Below are 20731 nucleotides of genomic sequence, written 5' to 3'. Positions count from 1 at the left end.
CGCTGTGTATATAATGAGGGACGATGCTTTATGTAGTAATGGAGGGCGCTGTGTATATAATGAGGGACGATGCTTTATGTAGTAATGGAGGGCGCTGTGTATATAATGAGGGACGATGCTTTATGTAGTAATGGAGGGCGCTGTATATAAAGGACGATGCTTTATGTAGTAATGGAGGGCGCTGTGTATATAATAAGGGACGATGCTTTATGTAGTAATGGAGGGCGCTGTGTATATAATGAGGGACGATGCTTTATGTAGTAATGGAGGGCGCTGTATATAAAGGACGATGCTTTATGTAGTAATGGAGGGCGCTGTATATAAAGGACGATGCTTTATGTAGTAATGGAGGGCGCTGTATATAAAGGACGATGCTTTATGTAGTAATGGAGGGCGCTGTGTATATAATGAGGGATGATGCTTTATGTAGTAATGGAGAGCGCTGTGTATATAATGAGGGACGATGCTTTATGTAGTAATGGAGGGCGCTGTGTATATAATGAGGGACGATGCTTTATGTAGTAATGGAGGGCGCTGTGTATATAATGAGGGACGATGCTTTATGTAGTAATGGAGGGCGCTGTGTATATAATGAGGGACGATGCTTTATGTAGTAATGGAGGGCGCTGTATATAAAGGACGATGCTTTATGTAGTAATGGAGGGCGCTGTATATAAAGGACGATGCTTTATGTAGTAATGGAGGGCGCTGTGTATATAATACGGGACGATGCTTTATGTAGTAATGGAGGGCGCTGTGTATATAATACGGGACGATGCTTTATGTAGTAATGGAGGGCGCTGTGTATATAATGAGGAACGATGCTTTATGTAGTAATGGAGGGCGCTGTGTATATAATGAGGAACGATGCTTTATGTAGTAATGGAGGGCGCTGTGTATATAATGAGGGACGATGCTTTATGTAGTAATGGAGGGCGCTGTGTATATAATGAGGGACGATGCTTTATGTAGTAATGGAGGGCGCTGTGTATATAATGAGGGACGATGCTTTATGTAGTAATGGAGGGCGCTGTGTATATAATGAGGGACGATGCTTTATGTAGTAATGGAGGGCGCTGTGTATATAATGAGGGACGATGCTTTATGTAGTAATGGAGGGCGCTGTATATAAAGGACGATGCTTTATGTAGTAATGGAGGGCGCTGTGTATATAATGAGGGACGATGCTTTATGTAGTAATGGAGGGCGCTGTATATAAAGGACGATGCTTTATGTAGTAATGGAGGGCGCTGTATATAAAGGACGATGCTTTATGTAGTAATGGAGGGCGCTGTATATAAAGGACGATGCTTTATGTAGTAATGGAGGGCGTTGTGTATATAATGAGGGACGATGCTTTATGTAGTAATGGAGGGCGCTGTGTATATAATGAGGGATGATGCTTTATGTAGTAATGGAGGGCGTTGTGTATATAATGAGGAACGATGCTTTATGTAGTAATGGAGGGCGCTATGTATATAATGAGGGATGATGCTTTGTGTAGTAATGGAGGGCGCTGTGTATATAATGAGGGACGATGCTTTGTGTAGTAATGGAGGGCGCTGTATATAAAGGACGATGCTTTATGTAGTAATGGAGGGCGCTGTGTATATAATACGGGATGATGCTTTATGTAGTAATGGAGGGCGTTGTGTATATAATAAGGGACGATGCTTTATGTAGTAATGGAGGGCGCTGTGTATATAATGAGGAACGATGCTTTATGTAGTAATGGAGGGCGCTGTGTATATAATGAGGAACGATGCTTTATGTAGTAATGGAGGGCGCTGTGTATATAATGAGGGACGATGCTTTATGTAGTAATGGAGGGCGCTGTATATAAAGGACGATGCTTTATGTAGTAATGGAGGGCGCTGTGTATATAATGAGGGACGATGCTTTATGTAGTAATGGAGGGCGCTGTATATAAAGGACGATGCTTTATGTAGTAATGGAGGGCGCTGTATATAAAGGACGATGCTTTATGTAGTAATGGAGGGCGCTGTATATAAAGGACGATGCTTTATGTAGTAATGGAGGGCGCTGTGTATATAATGCGGGACGATGCTTTATGTAGTAATGGAGGGCGCTGTGTATATAATGAGGGACGATGCTTTATGTAGTAATGGAGGGCGCTGTATATAAAGGACGATGCTTTATGTAGTAATGGAGGGCGCTGTATATAAAGGACGATGCTTTATGTAGTAATGGAGGGCGCTGTATATAAAGGACGATGCTGTATGTAGTAATGGAGGGCGCTGTATATAAAGGACGATGCTTTATGTAGTAATGGAGGGCGCTGTATATAAAGGACGATGCTTTATGTAGTAATGGAGGGCGCTGTATATAAAGGACGATGCTTTATGTAGTAATGGAGGGCGCTGTGTATATAATGAGGGACGATGCTTTATGTAGTAATGGAGGGCGCTGTGTATATAATGAGGGACGATGCTTTATGTAGTAATGGAGGGCGCTGTATATAAAGGACGATGCTTTATGTAGTAATGGAGGGCGCTGTGTATATAATACGGGACGATGCTTTATGTAGTAATGGAGGGCGCTGTGTATATAATGAGGGACGATGCTTTATGTAGTAATGGAGGGCGCTGTGTATAAAGGACGATGCTTTATGTAGTAATGGAGGGCGCTGTATATAAAGGACGATGCTTTATGTAGTAATGGAGGGCGCTGTGTATATAATGAGGGACGATGCTTTATGTAGTAATGGAGGGCGCTGTATATAAAGGACGATGCTTTATGTAGTAATGGAGGGCGCTGTATATAAAGGACGATGCTTTATGTAGTAATGGAGGGCGCTGTATATAAAGGACGATGCTTTATGTAGTAATGGAGGGCGCTGTATATAAAGGACGATGCTTTATGTAGTAATGGAGGGCGCTGTATATAAAGGACGATGCTTTATGTAGTAATGGAGGGCGCTGTATATAAAGGACGATGCTTTATGTAGTAATGGAGGGCGCTGTATATAAAGGACGATGCTTTATGTAGTAATGGAGGGCGCTGTGTATATAATACGGGACGATGCTTTATGTAGTAATGGAGGGCGCTGTGTATATAATACGGGACGATGCTTTATGTAGTAATGGAGGGCGCTGTGTATATAATGAGGGACGATGCTTTATGTAGTAATGGAGGGCGCTGTATATAAAGGACGATGCTTTATGTAGTAATGGAGGGCGCTGTGTATATAATACGGGACGATGCTTTATGTAGTAATGGAGGGCGCTGTGTATATAATACGGGACGATGCTTTATGTAGTAATGGAGGGCGCTGTGTATATAATACGGGACGATGCTTTATGTAGTAATGGAGGGCGCTGTGTATATAATGAGGGACGATGCTTTATGTAGTAATGGAGGGCGCTGTATATAAAGGATGATGCTTTATGTAGTAATGGAGGGCGCTGTGTATATAATACGGGACGATGCTTTATGTAGTAATGGAGGGCGCTGTGTATAAAGGACGATGCTTTATGTAGTAATGGAGGGCGCTGTGTATAAAGGACGATGCTTTATGTAGTAATGGAGGGCGCTGTGTATAAAGGACGATGCTTTATGTAGTAATGGAGGGCGCTGTATATAAAGGACGATGCTTTATGTAGTAATGGAGGGCGCTGTGTATATAATACGGGACGATGCTTTATGTAGTAATGGAGGGCGCTGTGTATATAATGAGGGACGATGCTTTATGTAGTAATGGAGGGCGCTGTATATAAAGGACGATGCTTTATGTAGTAATGGAGGGCGCTGTATATAAAGGACGATGCTTTATGTAGTAATGGAGGGCGCTGTATATAAAGGACGATGCTTTATGTAGTAATGGAGGGCGCTGTGTATATAATGCGGGACGATGCTTTATGTAGTAATGGAGGGCGCTGTGTATATAATGAGGGACGATGCTTTATGTAGTAATGGAGGGCGCTGTATATAAAGGACGATGCTTTATGTAGTAATGGAGGGCGCTGTATATAAAGGACGATGCTTTATGTAGTAATGGAGGGTGCTGTATATAAAGGACGATGCTGTATGTAGTAATGGAGGGCGCTGTATATAAAGGACGATGCTTTATGTAGTAATGGAGGGCGCTGTATATAAAGGACGATGCTTTATGTAGTAATGGAGGGCGCTGTATATAAAGGACGATGCTTTATGTAGTAATGGAGGGCGCTGTGTATATAATGAGGGACGATGCTTTATGTAGTAATGGAGGGCGCTGTGTATATAATGAGGGACGATGCTTTATGTAGTAATGGAGGGCGCTGTATATAAAGGACGATGCTTTATGTAGTAATGGAGGGCGCTGTGTATATAATACGGGACGATGCTTTATGTAGTAATGGAGGGCGCTGTGTATAAAGGACGATGCTTTATGTAGTAATGGAGGGCGCTGTGTATAAAGGACGATGCTTTATGTAGTAATGGAGGGCGCTGTATATAAAGGACGATGCTTTATGTAGTAATGGAGGGCGCTGTGTATATAATACGGGACGATGCTTTATGTAGTAATGGAGGGCGCTGTATATAAAGGACGATGCTTTATGTAGTAATGGAGGGCGCTGTATATAAAGGACGATGCTTTATGTAGTAATGGAGGGCGCTGTGTATATAATGAGGGACGATGCTTTATGTAGTAATGGAGGGCGCTGTATATAAAGGACGATGCTTTATGTAGTAATGGAGGGCGCTGTATATAAAGGACGATGCTTTATGTAGTAATGGAGGGCGCTGTATATAAAGGACGATGCTTTATGTAGTAATGGAGGGCGCTGTGTATATGAGGGACGATGCTTTATGTAGTAATGGAGGGCGCTGTGTATATAATGAGGGACGATGCTTTATGTAGTAATGGAGGGCGCTGTATATAAAGGACGATGCTTTATGTAGTAATGGAGGGCGCTGTGTATATAATACGGGACGATGCTTTATGTAGTAATGGAGGGCGCTGTGTATATAATACGGGACGATGCTTTATGTAGTAATGGAGGGCGCTGTGTATAAAGGACGATGCTTTATGTAGTAATGGAGGGCGCTGTGTATATAATACGGGACGATGCTTTATGTAGTAATGGAGGGCGCTGTGTATATAATGAGGGACGATGCTTTATGTAGTAATGGAGGGCGCTGTATATAAAGGACGATGCTTTATGTAGTAATGGAGGGCGCTGTATATAAAGGACGATGCTTTATGTAGTAATGGAGGGCGCTGTATATAAAGGACGATGCTTTATGTAGTAATGGAGGGCGCTGTATATAAAGGACGATGCTTTATGTAGTAATGGAGGGCGCTGTGTAGATAATGAGGGACGATGCTTTATGTAGTAATGGAGGGCGCTGTGTATATAATGAGGGACGATGCTTTATGTAGTAATGGAGGGCGCTGTGTATATAATGAGGGACGATGCTTTATGTAGTAATGGAGGGCGCTGTGTATATAATACGGGACGATGCTTTATGTAGTAATGGAGGGCGCTGTATATAAAGGACGATGCTTTATGTAGTAATGGAGGGCGCTGTGTATATAATGAGGGACGATGCTTTATGTAGTAATGGAGGGCGCTGTGTATATAATGAGGGACGATGCTTTATGTAGTAATGGAGGGCGCTGTGTATATAATGAGGGACGATGCTTTATGTAGTAATGGAGGGCGCTGTATATAAAGGACGATGCTTTATGTAGTAATGGAGGGCGCTGTATATAAAGGACGATGCTTTATGTAGTAATGGAGGGCGCTGTATATAAAGGACGATGCTTTATGTAGTAATGGAGGGCGCTGTATATAAAGGACGATGCTTTATGTAGTAATGGAGGGCGCTGTATATAAAGGACGATGCTTTATGTAGTAATGGAGGGCGCTGTATATAAAGGACGATGCTTTATGTAGTAATGGAGGGCGCTGTATATAAAGGACGATGCTTTATGTAGTAATGGAGGGCGCTGTATATAAAGGACGATGCTTTATGTAGTAATGGAGGGCGCTGTGTATATAATACGGGACGATGCTTTATGTAGTAATGGAGGGCGCTGTGTATATAATACGGGACGATGCTTTATGTAGTAATGGAGGGCGCTGTATATAAAGGACGATGCTTTATGTAGTAATGGAGGGCGCTGTGTATATAATACGGGACGATGCTTTATGTAGTAATGGAGGGCGCTGTATATAATGAGGGACGATGCTTTATGTAGTAATGGAGGGCGCTGTGTATATAATACGGGACGATGCTTTATGTAGTAATGGAGGGCGCTGTGTATATAATGAGGGACGATGCTTTATGTAGTAATGGAGGGCGCTGTGTATATAATGAGGGACGATGCTTTATGTAGTAATGGAGGGCGCTGTGTATATAATACGGGACGATGCTTTATGTAGTAATGGAGGGCGCTGTGTATATAATGAGGGACGATGCTTTATGTAGTAATGGAGGGCGCTGTGTATATAATGAGGGACGATGCTTTATGTAGTAATGGAGGGCGCTGTATATAAAGGACGATGCTTTATGTAGTAATGGAGGGCGCTGTGTATATAATACGGGACGATGCTTTATGTAGTAATGGAGGGCGCTGTGTATAAAGGACGATGCTTTATGTAGTAATGGAGGGCGCTGTGTATAAAGGACGATGCTTTATGTAGTAATGGAGGGCGCTGTATATAAAGGACGATGCTTTATGTAGTAATGGAGGGCGCTGTGTATATAATGAGGGACGATGCTTTATGTAGTAATGGAGGGCGCTGTGTATATAATACGGGACGATGCTTTATGTAGTAATGGAGGGCGCTGTATATAAAGGACGATGCTTTATGTAGTAATGGAGGGCGCTGTGTATATAATGAGGGACGATGCTTTATGTAGTAATGGAGGGCGCTGTATATAAAGGACGATGCTTTATGTAGTAATGGAGGGCGCTGTATATAAAGGACGATGCTTTATGTAGTAATGGAGGGCGCTGTATATAAAGGACGATGCTTTATGTAGTAATGGAGGGCGCTGTATATAAAGGACGATGCTTTATGTAGTAATGGAGGGCGCTGTATATAAAGGACGATGCTTTATGTAGTAATGGAGGGCGCTGTATATAAAGGACGATGCTTTATGTAGTAATGGAGGGCGCTGTATATAATGGACGATGCTTTATGTAGTAATGGAGGGCGCTGTGTATATAATACGGGACGATGCTTTATGTAGTAATGGAGGGCGCTGTGTATATAATACGGGACGATGCTTTATGTAGTAATGGAGGGCGCTGTGTATAAAGGACGATGCTTTATGTAGTAATGGAGGGCGCTGTATATAAAGGACGATGCTTTATGTAGTAATGGAGGGCGCTGTGTATATAATGAGGGACGATGCTTTATGTAGTAATGGAGGGCGCTGTGTATATAATGAGGGACGATGCTTTATGTAATAATGGAGGGCGCTGTATATAAAGGACGATGCTTTATGTAGTAATGGAGGGCGCTGTGTATATAATACGGGACGATGCTTTATGTAGTAATGGAGGGCGCTGTGTATAAAGGACGATGCTTTATGTAGTAATGGAGGGCGCTGTGTATAAAGGACGATGCTTTATGTAGTAATGGAGGGCGCTGTATATAAAGGACGATGCTTTATGTAGTAATGGAGGGCGCTGTATATAAAGGACGATGCTTTATGTAGTAATGGAGGGCGCTGTGTATATAATGAGGGACGATGCTTTATGTAGTAATGGAGGGCGCTGTGTATATAATACGGGACGATGCTTTATGTAGTAATGGAGGGCGCTGTGTATATAATGAGGGACGATGCTTTATGTAGTAATGGAGGGCGCTGTGTATATAATACGGGACGATGCTTTATGTAGTAATGGAGGGCGCTGTGTATATAATACGGGACGATGCTTTATGTAGTAATGGAGGGCGCTGTGTATATAATGAGGGACGATGCTTTATGTAGTAATGGAGGGCGCTGTGTATATAATGAGGGACGATGCTTTATGTAGTAATGGAGGGCGCTGTGTATATAATACGGGACGATGCTTTATGTAGTAATGGAGGGCGCTGTGTATATAATGAGGGACGATGCTTTATGTAGTAATGGAGGGCGCTGTGTATATAATGAGGGACGATGCTTTATGTAGTAATGGAGGGCGCTGTATATAAAGGACGATGCTTTATGTAGTAATGGAGGGCGCTGTGTATATAATACGGGACGATGCTTTATGTAGTAATGGAGGGCGCTGTGTATAAAGGACGATGCTTTATGTAGTAATGGAGGGCGCTGTGTATAAAGGACGATGCTTTATGTAGTAATGGAGGGCGCTGTATATAAAGGACGATGCTTTATGTAGTAATGGAGGGCGCTGTGTATATAATGAGGGACGATGCTTTATGTAGTAATGGAGGGCGCTGTGTATATAATGAGGGACGATGCTTTATGTAATAATGGAGGGCGCTGTATATAAAGGACGATGCTTTATGTAGTAATGGAGGGCGCTGTGTATATAATACGGGACGATGCTTTATGTAGTAATGGAGGGCGCTGTGTATAAAGGACGATGCTTTATGTAGTAATGGAGGGCGCTGTGTATAAAGGACGATGCTTTATGTAGTAATGGAGGGCGCTGTATATAAAGGACGATGCTTTATGTAGTAATGGAGGGCGCTGTATATAAAGGACGATGCTTTATGTAGTAATGGAGGGCGCTGTGTATATAATGAGGGACGATGCTTTATGTAGTAATGGAGGGCGCTGTGTATATAATACGGGACGATGCTTTATGTAGTAATGGAGGGCGCTGTGTATATAATGAGGGACGATGCTTTATGTAGTAATGGAGGGCGCTGTGTATATAATACGGGACGATGCTTTATGTAGTAATGGAGGGCGCTGTGTATATAATACGGGACGATGCTTTATGTAGTAATGGAGGGCGCTGTGTATATAATGAGGGACGATGCTTTATGTAGTAATGGAGGGCGCTGTGTATATAATGAGGGACGATGCTTTATGTAGTAATGGAGGGCGCTGTGTATATAATACGGGACGATGCTTTATGTAGTAATGGAGGGCGCTGTGTATATAATGAGGGACGATGCTTTATGTAGTAATGGAGGGCGCTGTGTATATAATGAGGGACGATGCTTTATGTAGTAATGGAGGGCGCTGTATATAAAGGACGATGCTTTATGTAGTAATGGAGGGCGCTGTGTATATAATACGGGACGATGCTTTATGTAGTAATGGAGGGCGCTGTGTATAAAGGACGATGCTTTATGTAGTAATGGAGGGCGCTGTATATAAAGGACGATGCTTTATGTAGTAATGGAGGGCGCTGTGTATATAATGAGGGACGATGCTTTATGTAGTAATGGAGGGCGCTGTGTATATAATACGGGACGATGCTTTATGTAGTAATGGAGGGCGCTGTATATAAAGGACGATGCTTTATGTAGTAATGGAGGGCGCTGTGTATATAATGAGGGACGATGCTTTATGTAGTAATGGAGGGCGCTGTATATAAAGGACGATGCTTTATGTAGTAATGGAGGGCGCTGTATATAAAGGACGATGCTTTATGTAGTAATGGAGGGCGCTGTATATAAAGGACGATGCTTTATGTAGTAATGGAGGGCGCTGTATATAAAGGACGATGCTTTATGTAGTAATGGAGGGCGCTGTATATAAAGGACGATGCTTTATGTAGTAATGGAGGGCGCTGTATATAAAGGACGATGCTTTATGTAGTAATGGAGGGCGCTGTATATAATGGACGATGCTTTATGTAGTAATGGAGGGCGCTGTGTATATAATACGGGACGATGCTTTATGTAGTAATGGAGGGCGCTGTGTATATAATACGGGACGATGCTTTATGTAGTAATGGAGGGCGCTGTGTATAAAGGACGATGCTTTATGTAGTAATGGAGGGCGCTGTATATAAAGGACGATGCTTTATGTAGTAATGGAGGGCGCTGTGTATATAATGAGGGACGATGCTTTATGTAGTAATGGAGGGCGCTGTGTATATAATGAGGGACGATGCTTTATGTAATAATGGAGGGCGCTGTATATAAAGGACGATGCTTTATGTAGTAATGGAGGGCGCTGTGTATATAATACGGGACGATGCTTTATGTAGTAATGGAGGGCGCTGTGTATAAAGGACGATGCTTTATGTAGTAATGGAGGGCGCTGTGTATAAAGGACGATGCTTTATGTAGTAATGGAGGGCGCTGTATATAAAGGACGATGCTTTATGTAGTAATGGAGGGCGCTGTATATAAAGGACGATGCTTTATGTAGTAATGGAGGGCGCTGTGTATATAATGAGGGACGATGCTTTATGTAGTAATGGAGGGCGCTGTGTATATAATACGGGACGATGCTTTATGTAGTAATGGAGGGCGCTGTGTATATAATGAGGGACGATGCTTTATGTAGTAATGGAGGGCGCTGTGTATATAATACGGGACGATGCTTTATGTAGTAATGGAGGGCGCTGTGTATATAATACGGGACGATGCTTTATGTAGTAATGGAGGGCGCTGTATATAAAGGACGATGCTTTATGTAGTAATGGAGGGCGCTGTGTATATAATACGGGACGATGCTTTATGTAGTAATGGAGGGCGCTGTATATAAAGGACGATGCTTTATGTAGTAATGGAGGGCGCTGTGTATATAATGAGGGACGATGCTTTATGTAGTAATGGAGGGCGCTGTATATAAAGGACGATGCTTTATGTAGTAATGGAGGGCGCTGTGTATATAATGAGGGACGATGCTTTATGTAGTAATGGAGGGCGCTGTGTATATAATGAGGAACGATGCTTTATGTAGTAATGGAGGGCGCTGTATATAAAGGACGATGCTTTATGTAGTAATGGAGGGCGCTGTGTATATAATGAGGGACGATGCTTTATGTAGTAATGGAGGGCGCTGTGTATATAATGAGGGACGATGCTTTATGTAGTAATGGAGGGCGCTGTGTATATAATACGGGACGATGCTTTATGTAGTAATGGAGGGCGCTGTGTATAATGAGGGCCAATGCTTTATATCAGGGTGTGTACAAGCATCCAGCAATGAATAAACACACACATAAATATACATCAGCTGGAAGTGGTGAATAAACCTCGTATGTAGTGATCACTGTAATCCGGCATCTTCTCCACCCTCCTTCTTAGATTATAATTGCAGTAATAATCTATACCTCCATACCCTGAATTGCTGATAAGGGTTGGCCTACACGGCATCACTGAAATTGTGTGACCCTTTACATCCAATGTTGTAATTACTTCTATGTGCTACGTTGTGCCCTGTAGTTTACTGCGACTCTCGTAGATGGTTCCATGTTCTTGATTCTCTGTTGGTCGCAGACATCTGCCATACATCTGCATGCTCCTCTTCTGCAGTTTTGCCGTTTTATTTACAGCAAAGTCAGAACTCTAAAGTAATCACACGGCAGAAAGTCGGACAGTTGCAGAAATGTTTTTGGTCACTAGACTTGTCAGAGAATTGCTGTTGTGTCACTTGTCGCTGTGTAGTCCCAGCCTTATTTGTAGTAATCGTCCATCTTCTCCTATTCGCCATCCCCACTGTTATCTTCCATCACATGCTCTTACTTTAACTACTGCTGACTTTAGATGGGCTGATAATTGGGGAACAAGCGTTCCTAGTCGGGTTGCATTCACATGTAGCGTTCATGCGGCTTTTAACCACAGCGACGTTGTGCTGCTTTTGTCTTTACTGTTTCCGTGCACAAGCAACTGCACATTGAAGAAAAGAAAACTTAAACACTTTTTTATCTTTTTTAAGACTTTGGAACAGAATACCCCAGAGCATATGTCCTTCACCCCCTGAAGCGCCATGTACCCTATGCAAGTTGTAGCTACATTAGGCTGGATACTGGTATGCCACAGATGGGGAATTGTGAGCAATTTATGAAATTCTACTTTGCATAATGCATTTTTATGATTCAATCTGGAATATTTCATGACTTTTTCTTTTGGACTGAATAGGAAGTGACAAGTTGTCTTGGTTTCTTATTAAATGCAGTTTGTTCTGCTGTCTCCTCTACCCACTACATTTACCACAGCGGTGACTACTTTTACTTCTGTGTCTTCATTTGCATTGTGTGGGTGTTGTCTGCTGCTGGAAATCTCTGCTAAAGGGCTGTCGTTTGGCATTTTAGAACACTAACAGACTCCTTAAAGGTCAGTGATCATCAGAAAGTGACCGACTGAACACCTTCCTGGAACATTCCGAGGTTTCATCTTTGCGCCTCTGTTTTTCTCCTCCTTCTTACAAGAGCTGTAATTTTATCTTTCTATCAATGTAGCTGCCATATGTGATATACTGGAAACCAAAAGGAAAACTCCTCAATTGTTTTTGGCCCAACAATATGATTCTCCAGGACAGTGATTACAGCAGTATCAAACTTTTTTTTTTTTTCAAATAAATCTGCTGATTGCCATTTTCCGTGACTCATAACTTCTAGTAGAGCTGTGTGTTTAAACCCCTTTACAGCCTGGTGCGTACTATCACCCTCTATTCAGCACGGGCTCCGGCGCTGAGCCCACACTGAACCGGGCACATGTCAGCTGTATAAATCAACTGACATGTGCCCGCAACAGCCTCGGGTGGAATCGCGATCCACCCCCTGCTGTTAGCATGTTAAATGCCGCCGTCAATCTGACAGCGGCATTTAACAGCACCGCGCCGGAAGAGCGTCCCTTACCCTGCCAATCGGTGACCCCGTCACGTGATCGCGGGTCACTGATGGGTGGGCACGACAACCCTGGGTCTGCAGCAGACCCCTGTGGTTGTCATGAAAATTTTGCTATGAGCACCACCTAGTGGTCTGCACTCATAGCACAGGAGCATTTCTGCTACATAGAGGCGATCTGCTCATCGCCTGTATGTAGCAGAGGTGATCGGACAGTTGCTGCTTCTAGTCTCCTATGGAGACTATTGAAGCAAGTAAAAAGTTTAAAAAATAAATAAAAAAAAGTTTTAAAAATATTTAAAAAATAAGTTTAAATCACCCCTCTTTCGCCCCATTCAAAATAATAAAAACCCCACGTACACCTATTTGGTATCGCCGCATTTAGAATCGCCTGATCTATCAATATAAAAAAAAATTAATCCAATTGGTAAACGGCGTAACGAGAAAATTCTAAACACCAGAATTACTTTTTTTGGTCACTGCAACATTGCAATAACGGGTGATAAAAACATCGGATCTACCCCAAAATGGTATCAATAAAAACTTCAGGTCGGCGCGCAAAAAATAAGCACTCACCCGGCCCCAGATCGCTAAAAATGGAGACGCCACGGGTCTTGGAAAATGGCGCTTTTTTTTTTTTTTTTTTTTTTCTCTTCACCACTTAAATAAAAAAGATCCTATACAGGTTTGGTATCTACAAACTCGTAATGAGCTGGAGAATAATAATGGCAGGTCAGATTTAGCATTCAGTGAACGTGGTAAAAAACATCTGTGGTATTGCACTTTTTTTTGCAATTTCACCGCACTTGGAATTTTTTTCCCGTACAGGATATGGTAAAACCAGTGATGTCATTCAAAAGTACAACTCGTCCCGCAAAAAATAAGCCCTCACGGCCATACTGACCAAAAAATAAAAACGCTATGGCTCTGGGAAAAAGGGGAGCAAAAAACGAAAATACAAAAAAAGGAAAACCCCAAGGTCCTTATGGGGTTAAAGGGCTTGGTTTTGGCACCTTTAGCTGACTCTACACAGTTGTACATTGTGTTGCAATGTGACAGAAAATACTGTCACATTGTGACCCTAACGGGGCACTGTGACTAGGAAGTCCCAAAAAAATGAAATATAGTTGGACTACTTGGGGGGGGGATGGTGGAACGGAATGTTCCATAATTGTTTGCCCTTTGTTATACATACCTGGCCGTGTTCCTTATAGGCCGACCACTTCCCTGTTCTGCACCCACACTGCCCTTCCCATGCTGGCTGTATGTATAGCTTTGTTCCACAGGCACGGGCCTCTTATCTGCTTTGCATTCATCTCTTTTCTGTTTCTTCTAATTATTTATTTTTTTGCACCTCAGCTTTTATGGATTTTGTCCTGTTGGGCTATGTCACACTTTGTGTTTTTAATTTGTATAAAAAAAAAAAAAAAAAAAAAAAAAAAAAAAAAAAAGCTGCTTTTCCAGTACCAGCAAAGACTGATGAGATTTCAGACATCTCATGCACATGCCTGTTGGGTTTTTCTGTTTTTCATTGCTGGTGGGAGGGGAAGCAACAAGTGCAAAACACAACCATGTGGTTTTCATGAATAACTAACTTTATATGTGTTGTCTAAAGTACATGTTTAATAATCCACATAAAAAAAAATGCAGCAAGAACAGAGCAAACCCAACTTCTTTTCTGCCAAAAGAGCAGGTTTTGCCTGCAGATAAAGCTGCAAAATGCAACTTGTGAACATGGCCTTAAGCCAGTTTTGCACATCCATTTCTGTGGATCTTCTAATAAGCCTCATTGGTTGCAAGATGGGAAGGTTGCTTACACAGGGCCTTCAGCTTAGGGAAGAACAGATGATTCTTATTTGTTCTGTCTCCGCATAAGGCGATTGGAGGTTCAGCTAATTGATAAGATGCTGTTGTAACGGGGCCAGGGTGGTAGTCAGTGGCGAGGGATGCAGTGTTTTCTCCTTCACCCTGTCCCGCTACAGGAAAATGGGGACGTGTGTTGTAGTTTGGGCTGTTTGCTGTGGGAGTCTTTACTCACTTTCATGCTTGGTTCGGACTGGTGCAGATCTTCTGCTCTTTGAATGAAAGACTATACAGTTCTTTAAAAACAAAACAGTCCAGTTTACTTGGCCAGCACGGTCTTGAAGACGGGTAGGATTACAGGTCATATAACTGCATACAAGATGTTAACCTACAGTGCTCCTCACTGTGTAGCAGACCTAGGGGAAAGCCGCCTCTGGACTTGCACATAGGGAAGCGCTCATGCTTTACCCCACGGCTCCCACTGCCGACTCCTTACAGGGGCTACCTCGCTTCTGAGGCTCCCTAGTCCTGACACGTCCAATAATGCCTATAGGCTGGAAGAGGCCAGAATCCACAAATTGACTGCTTTAGTATGGACTATGCTGTAGTTCCCATTGCTGTCAATTCTCCATATCTTGCCCACACACCCATCCTTCTCCTCACTACTTGTACGTCTGTCCTCTCTGACTTCTCTTAACTGACTACTTAAAATGGCCAAATCTAATCTCCCAGAGATCCCTCAGTCCCTAGTTTGTCACTGAGGGCAGGCCAAACTAGTTAACCCTGTGCCAAACTGACATAAGGGTAAGGTAATATAAATCTGTAACTCTGCTGCCATCTAATGGTCATCCTATGAATAACACAGATATCTTCAAACAAATTTAGAGGGGAATGAGACTACCACCCCCCCACTGTGAGATTTTTTTTTTTTCCATTACCTCCATATCCAAGATGAGGAGCAGACAGGACCAGAGTAGGCTGTCTGTAGACTTGAATGTATAACCACAGTGTGGGTGCAATTCAAGACTTGGTTTATTTAAAACCGGATTCATAAATAATTGTCTGTACAACACTGTAACTATCTATGAAGCCGCTGACATTGGTTACTTCTGGTCAGAAATCGATAACTTTAAAAGCCCAGCAAGTGGTCCCTGTCTGACAGCAACTGTGGCTATAAAATAGCTGCCAAGAGGAAGTGACCCACCAACTGCAATGTGAAGCCACACCCAGTTTGAACCAACTTAATTGGAATGAACAAGAGTCAGCAGTAAATACTGGCCAGCGGATGGCGAATTAGCAAAATACATTCAGCTGGTAACAAATGCAAAACTTATTTTTTAAGATATTCAAACCAAACGGCTAAAGAGTAATAATCGCTGGGGGACCAGCACATTGACATCTAACTTCATCACATAGTCTCCTCTTGGTGTATTTTTCTGCTGCAAATCTACTGTGGATTTTGCAGTTGATCAAAAGCCGTCTTTGTACTGATCTCATATACTTTGTTCACTACTTTCTAGACTGGACTTGACTTGCTCACACTTGCAGCTGCAAGTTATTCTCATATCATTCAAGGCAATGCTGTGAGCTTTCCTATAGAAGTGTAGCATTACCACATTATAATAAGAGGAACTGCTAATGGAAATCCCTGCCTGCTGCTGCAGATCTTGCTTATGTGTGCAGTCCTGGCACTGTGGTTAATGTGCTAATAGAGCGATTACAACACTTCGCTGGACACCGGCTTCTCAAGTGGAGTCTTTTCTTAATGCAGAATAACGAGGTGGGTTGTTGTGGACGTCTTAAGATTTGACCTTGAGGCTGGGACCTGCTCCATAGCTGAAGCTGCCATATTCCACTGATGGGGGTTATTTGTATCTCTTTACAGTAAAAAGATGTGAGGATTGGCACGTCATCCTAGTAAGACTAGGCTCGTCCTGTATGTAGACATTGGGATTGGGGGGGACTGTTCAGTGTCTCATTGTTGCTGAACCTTTTCCCCTCCATCTAGAAATATAAATTTTATAGGTCAGACCTTTTTCTTGTTAAAATAAATCCTATGTCATAGAAATATTTGTTTCTGAACAGGAAATGTTTTGCTTCTTGTTCAATGAGATTCTTTCCCCTTTTCAAGTGGTATTTTTTTTTTTTTTCTTTGTAAATAAAAATGTGCAACGTAATATACAGAGGTGTGAATAGATCAGATCTCTGATAACATGGGGAAGCCAAGATCACAGGAAAGTCTCGGTCTCTGAACACAGAGTTCTGTTTCACACCTATGTGGGTGTAGGTTCTGTGAATGCCGCATTGTAATGATCACAGTTTTGCAGTTTTTGTTTCTTGCTCGGTTATCTCATTATTAAGATTATTGTTTCTAAATGTGGCCATACACATGTATATAGTTTGATGGAATTTTCACTATTGACCAAATGATCATCTGGTGAATGATTGTTACTCAGCCGTACACATTTCTGTCCTTACTGGCGGTTACAGTAGTTCTGCTGGGTTGAACATGGTCAATGACACTGAACAAAGGATTTTTCTGTGTATATTTTGTTTTATAGAAAGATCATAGACTAAATATTTCATCTGTCAGAATACGCAAACACGGCTGACTTTAATATTGGACATTGATGGTCTTAGCTCAATTGAAATGACAGTTTTACCCAACTAATTGATAAAAGTGGAAAATTTCAACCAAAACTAAAATCTAATGCCTTGGGCTTCAAAGACCCTGAGAGACTGTACACTAAGGAAGAAAAGCCTGTAGTAAAGATCCAATTGCAGACTCCCCCATCACTTCACCACATCACACATGATCCTTGGCCAATACCTTCTCGCGTTGTGAACACTTATTCCTGTAAGGCCATGCTTAGACTTTAAGTGTGGCCTGGGGTGCAGCTCCTCTACAAGCACCATGGCGGAGGCGGCCTGCACAGTTATCTATCCTCAATGGATTTATAACTTATTGTCACATTGTGTGCTGCTGCCCGTTGCTATACCGCCACAACTTCATGACACAATCTGGGGCATTTAAGAGGGATGTGGTGTTTTTTTTGTGTGACCTCATTGGTCCTTGCAGACAAGTAAACAGACTGGTGGAAACTACCCCGAGTGATGACTTTGGAGCAGCGGGGGATGTGAATTAGACTTGCTGCTCTTTTGGTAAAAAAATAGACACAGAATACACTTGAGTATATCTTTATTTTTGAATGTTCGATGACAGATTATTTATTACAGCATTTATATAGTATTAGTGACACATGCACACTGGAAAAAACATCTCCAAAAAAGGGGTTTAATTTGCCATATACAGTACACACAATCCATAATTTCAACCAAAACAAGGTGGGGAGGGGGTGAAAGTTATGGCTGTAGGAATGGGAAAGTGTGACTGCTGCACCCCTCTCCTGCATGCACGCGTTATTCCATCTTTTGCCTGTGAGACTGTTGTGCCCAGTTCTTGTAAGGAGTGTTGTGTAGATGGAGGAGCCTGTCTAGTTGGCACTGATTTACTAAGCTTATCTGTCTAAGGCTGTATTAGGCTATGCCTTGGCATGCTGTTTATAACCAAAACACTGCCATCATGTGGTTGGATGACCACTTGACATGCTAAGGCATTTCTTTATTTGGTTATTAGAGGTGGGTCCTATTACACCTAACTGTTTATACTGTAGAAGACCAGTTGACCCACACTCACCAGCTGTGCGGTGGTTCTCGAATAACTCTGCCGTGCCACTCACCAGTGTTACACGAGGCGTGCTCCGCTAATCGGTCAGCATTCACATGGAAGTGCAGGAATGTACAGTGTGATGTGGTGAGAAGGAGGATAAGGAAGCTCTCATCCAAACCCACACCACTGTGCCTGGTGCTCTGCACTCAGCAATGTGTCAGAGTGGCTGCTGCTACACTAACCTGGGTTTGGCTCAGCTGCTCCCAGCTCACCAACCCGTGGCGGCTGCATCCTCCACCCACATCCAAGTGCTGATCCTGATTTCAGTCCATGCTCACAAAAATTACTTGGTAGAATTGTGAATGGATTTTTTTATTTTTTAACCTAACTTTTGAAGAGCTTCCTCTGCTTTTGATCTATTAAATGGAAGGGGTTTTGCACTCAAGACTGCTACTTGTTCTTGTTGAATGTGTTTCATGCAATTTTATAAATGGTTTCCTGGCTGTCTTGTAAAAAAAACAAAAGAAAAACAGGCTACTAATGAAATTGACAATCTCTTATCTACAAGTATAGTACATCCAGCTTTGTGATGTACTTACGTCTATGAAGAACACAGCAATTCTGGTTAGTAGGTGCCCTAGTAAGATCCTGTTCTGTAATGTTGTAGTAGCACTTAATTGTAGTGAAGACAAGTAATTTTAGATTAATAAATGCAATCCAGAATAAGGTGTCAGTCCAACAGCTGGACCTTCATCAGTTCACATGGAGTGCCTCTCCGTTCCCACTGCGGTGGACCCCACAGATACTCCAGTGCTACCTTCAGCCAAGTGATTTTCTCCTGGGCAATCTGAACTGCTGAAGGTCCGGTTATTGGACCGAAACGTTTTCTTATTCTGGATTGCATTTATCTAAATAAAATTACTTCTTCACTACAACTGTGTGATGTACTTAGATTAGTTGTGTTGAACAACATGTCATATCTTTTCTCGTTTAGGTTCAAAATGCACAGTTTGTATGAGCCCTAATATTCTGTGCTAAACAGAATCGTGTTGAAATCACTTGGTCCTGTGAGTTTCAGATTGAGAACATTTTATAGTAAATCTGTCTCCCTCCAGATAACCAGAATGGACAGTCTCGGAGTTTTGACGCTCATGTTGGTGGTGGCTGGTAACCTGGGACAAGGACATGCTAGGAGTGCCTTAAGTCACCGGTTTAATGGTGTGAAGGTTCCTCTGACAACTAAAGGAGATCCTGGGAATCCTCTATTCCTCACACCTTATCTGGACAGTGGAAAGATCGATGAAGGTGGGACTACTATATACTTTTCCTTATTTGTGTAGGAGTATTCTCATCTTATGTTCGCCACTCCTCCAAATAGAAGGTTATGGTTCCCTTGTTTAGTAGTTGTTTTTGGAGGCACCAATCCAGTAAAATGGGAGAGAACTTTGAATCTCTTGACTATTGCCCTGCTCCAGCAGTCTCCATCCTGTGACACTACAACTCCCAGCATGCAGTGCCATCAGTTTTATACCACCTGGAGAACCACAGACTGCTGTTCAATGCCAACCTTCCGGATACATAAGATCAAAGATATCAAATGACAAACCATACGTGATGATACAGGAGGAAACAGATGAGTGGCTTTAGAGATTGGAAAAATTGGCTAAAGGGAGGAAAGGCCATTAAGTGGCAAAAGAACCGTTTATTACCGGATAAATTGCCTGCAGCTGCTCTGATGCTTCCTGACTGTCTTTGCTGTTCAGCAGCAGTGACGTCTGTCATGTGATGGCTGCAGTGGTATTGTGCCACTGGGGCAAGTGATTGCTTGCAGAAGTCATGTGGGTAAATGGGGCAGATCATTATTACAGCACAGTAAACAAATATCAGTGGGGAACGCTGGAGCCGAAGGTGTTTTTATCAGGTGAGTAATGGTGGATTTGTACCAATTTCACTTTTTTTTTTTTTTTCAGCTAAAATATTACAAGAATTCAGGTGTATGTGACACCCCAGGGGTCTGGTTGCCACAGTGATAGAGATATTACGTCTGAGAGCATGTGGGAGGTCCTTTGGTCAGGGATCCTGTGCATGCCACACCTCCTGCCCAGTCTTGGGAGGGGAAGGACTTCCCCTATAAAAACCTGGGGCTGAGGCAGGGTAGGGAGTTCTGAGAGGAGAAGACAGGGAGCAGAGCTGCTCTATGGGCTCTGCTCCACAGGCAGGCCCTATCCAGGGGCCTGAGCCTGGAGTCAAGGAGAGTAGAGACAAGAAGCAGCATAGGAAGAAACAGCAGAAGCTCAGTGGGAGCAATACTACTACGAGTCAGGGGCTGGCAGCTGCAGAGCTCGCCCTGACTGAGAAGATTTCTTACCGGACCCGGAGTCCGAGGCTGTGGGGACTAATTCCTACCCAGCAGCAGAATCCGTCAGGCAGGGAATTTCAGGTCCTCTGGCCAAGAAGCCCGAAGGCACGGTCACACGCGTGGGACCAGCACCGCCATCGTGGAGCGGAAGCCATTAGAAGGCCCCGAGTCA

General features: G+C 42.8%; 1 protein-coding gene across 7 annotated transcripts in view; it reads left to right on the top strand.

Moving 5' to 3' along the window:
• CPVL (carboxypeptidase vitellogenic like) overlaps window positions 1-20731 on the top strand; it is a 99395-nt gene that overhangs the window by 19248 nt on the left and 59416 nt on the right. For 4 of the 7 annotated variants that reach the window (XM_073676570.1, XM_073676567.1, XM_073676569.1 and 1 more), the window contains exon 2: window positions 19316-19505. In XM_073676570.1, coding sequence (XP_073532671.1) covers window positions 19325-19505 — 181 coding nt within the window. In that variant the 5' untranslated portion in view covers window positions 19316-19324. Of the gene's footprint in view, window positions 1-16153; window positions 16311-19315; window positions 19506-20731 lie in introns of those variants that run through there. The other 3 variants (XM_073676572.1, XM_073676571.1, XM_073676566.1) reach the window with 2 other exon arrangements.

The sequence above is a fragment of the Phyllobates terribilis genome, unplaced genomic scaffold (genome assembly GCF_046119375.1).
Source record: "Phyllobates terribilis strain yellow unplaced genomic scaffold, ASM4611937v1 Scaffold_4__5_contigs__length_816908805, whole genome shotgun sequence".
Taxonomy (NCBI): domain Eukaryota; kingdom Metazoa; phylum Chordata; class Amphibia; order Anura; family Dendrobatidae; genus Phyllobates; species Phyllobates terribilis.
Note: the sequence above shows the minus strand (reverse complement) of the source record. Positions and strands in the feature narration are given on the sequence as shown.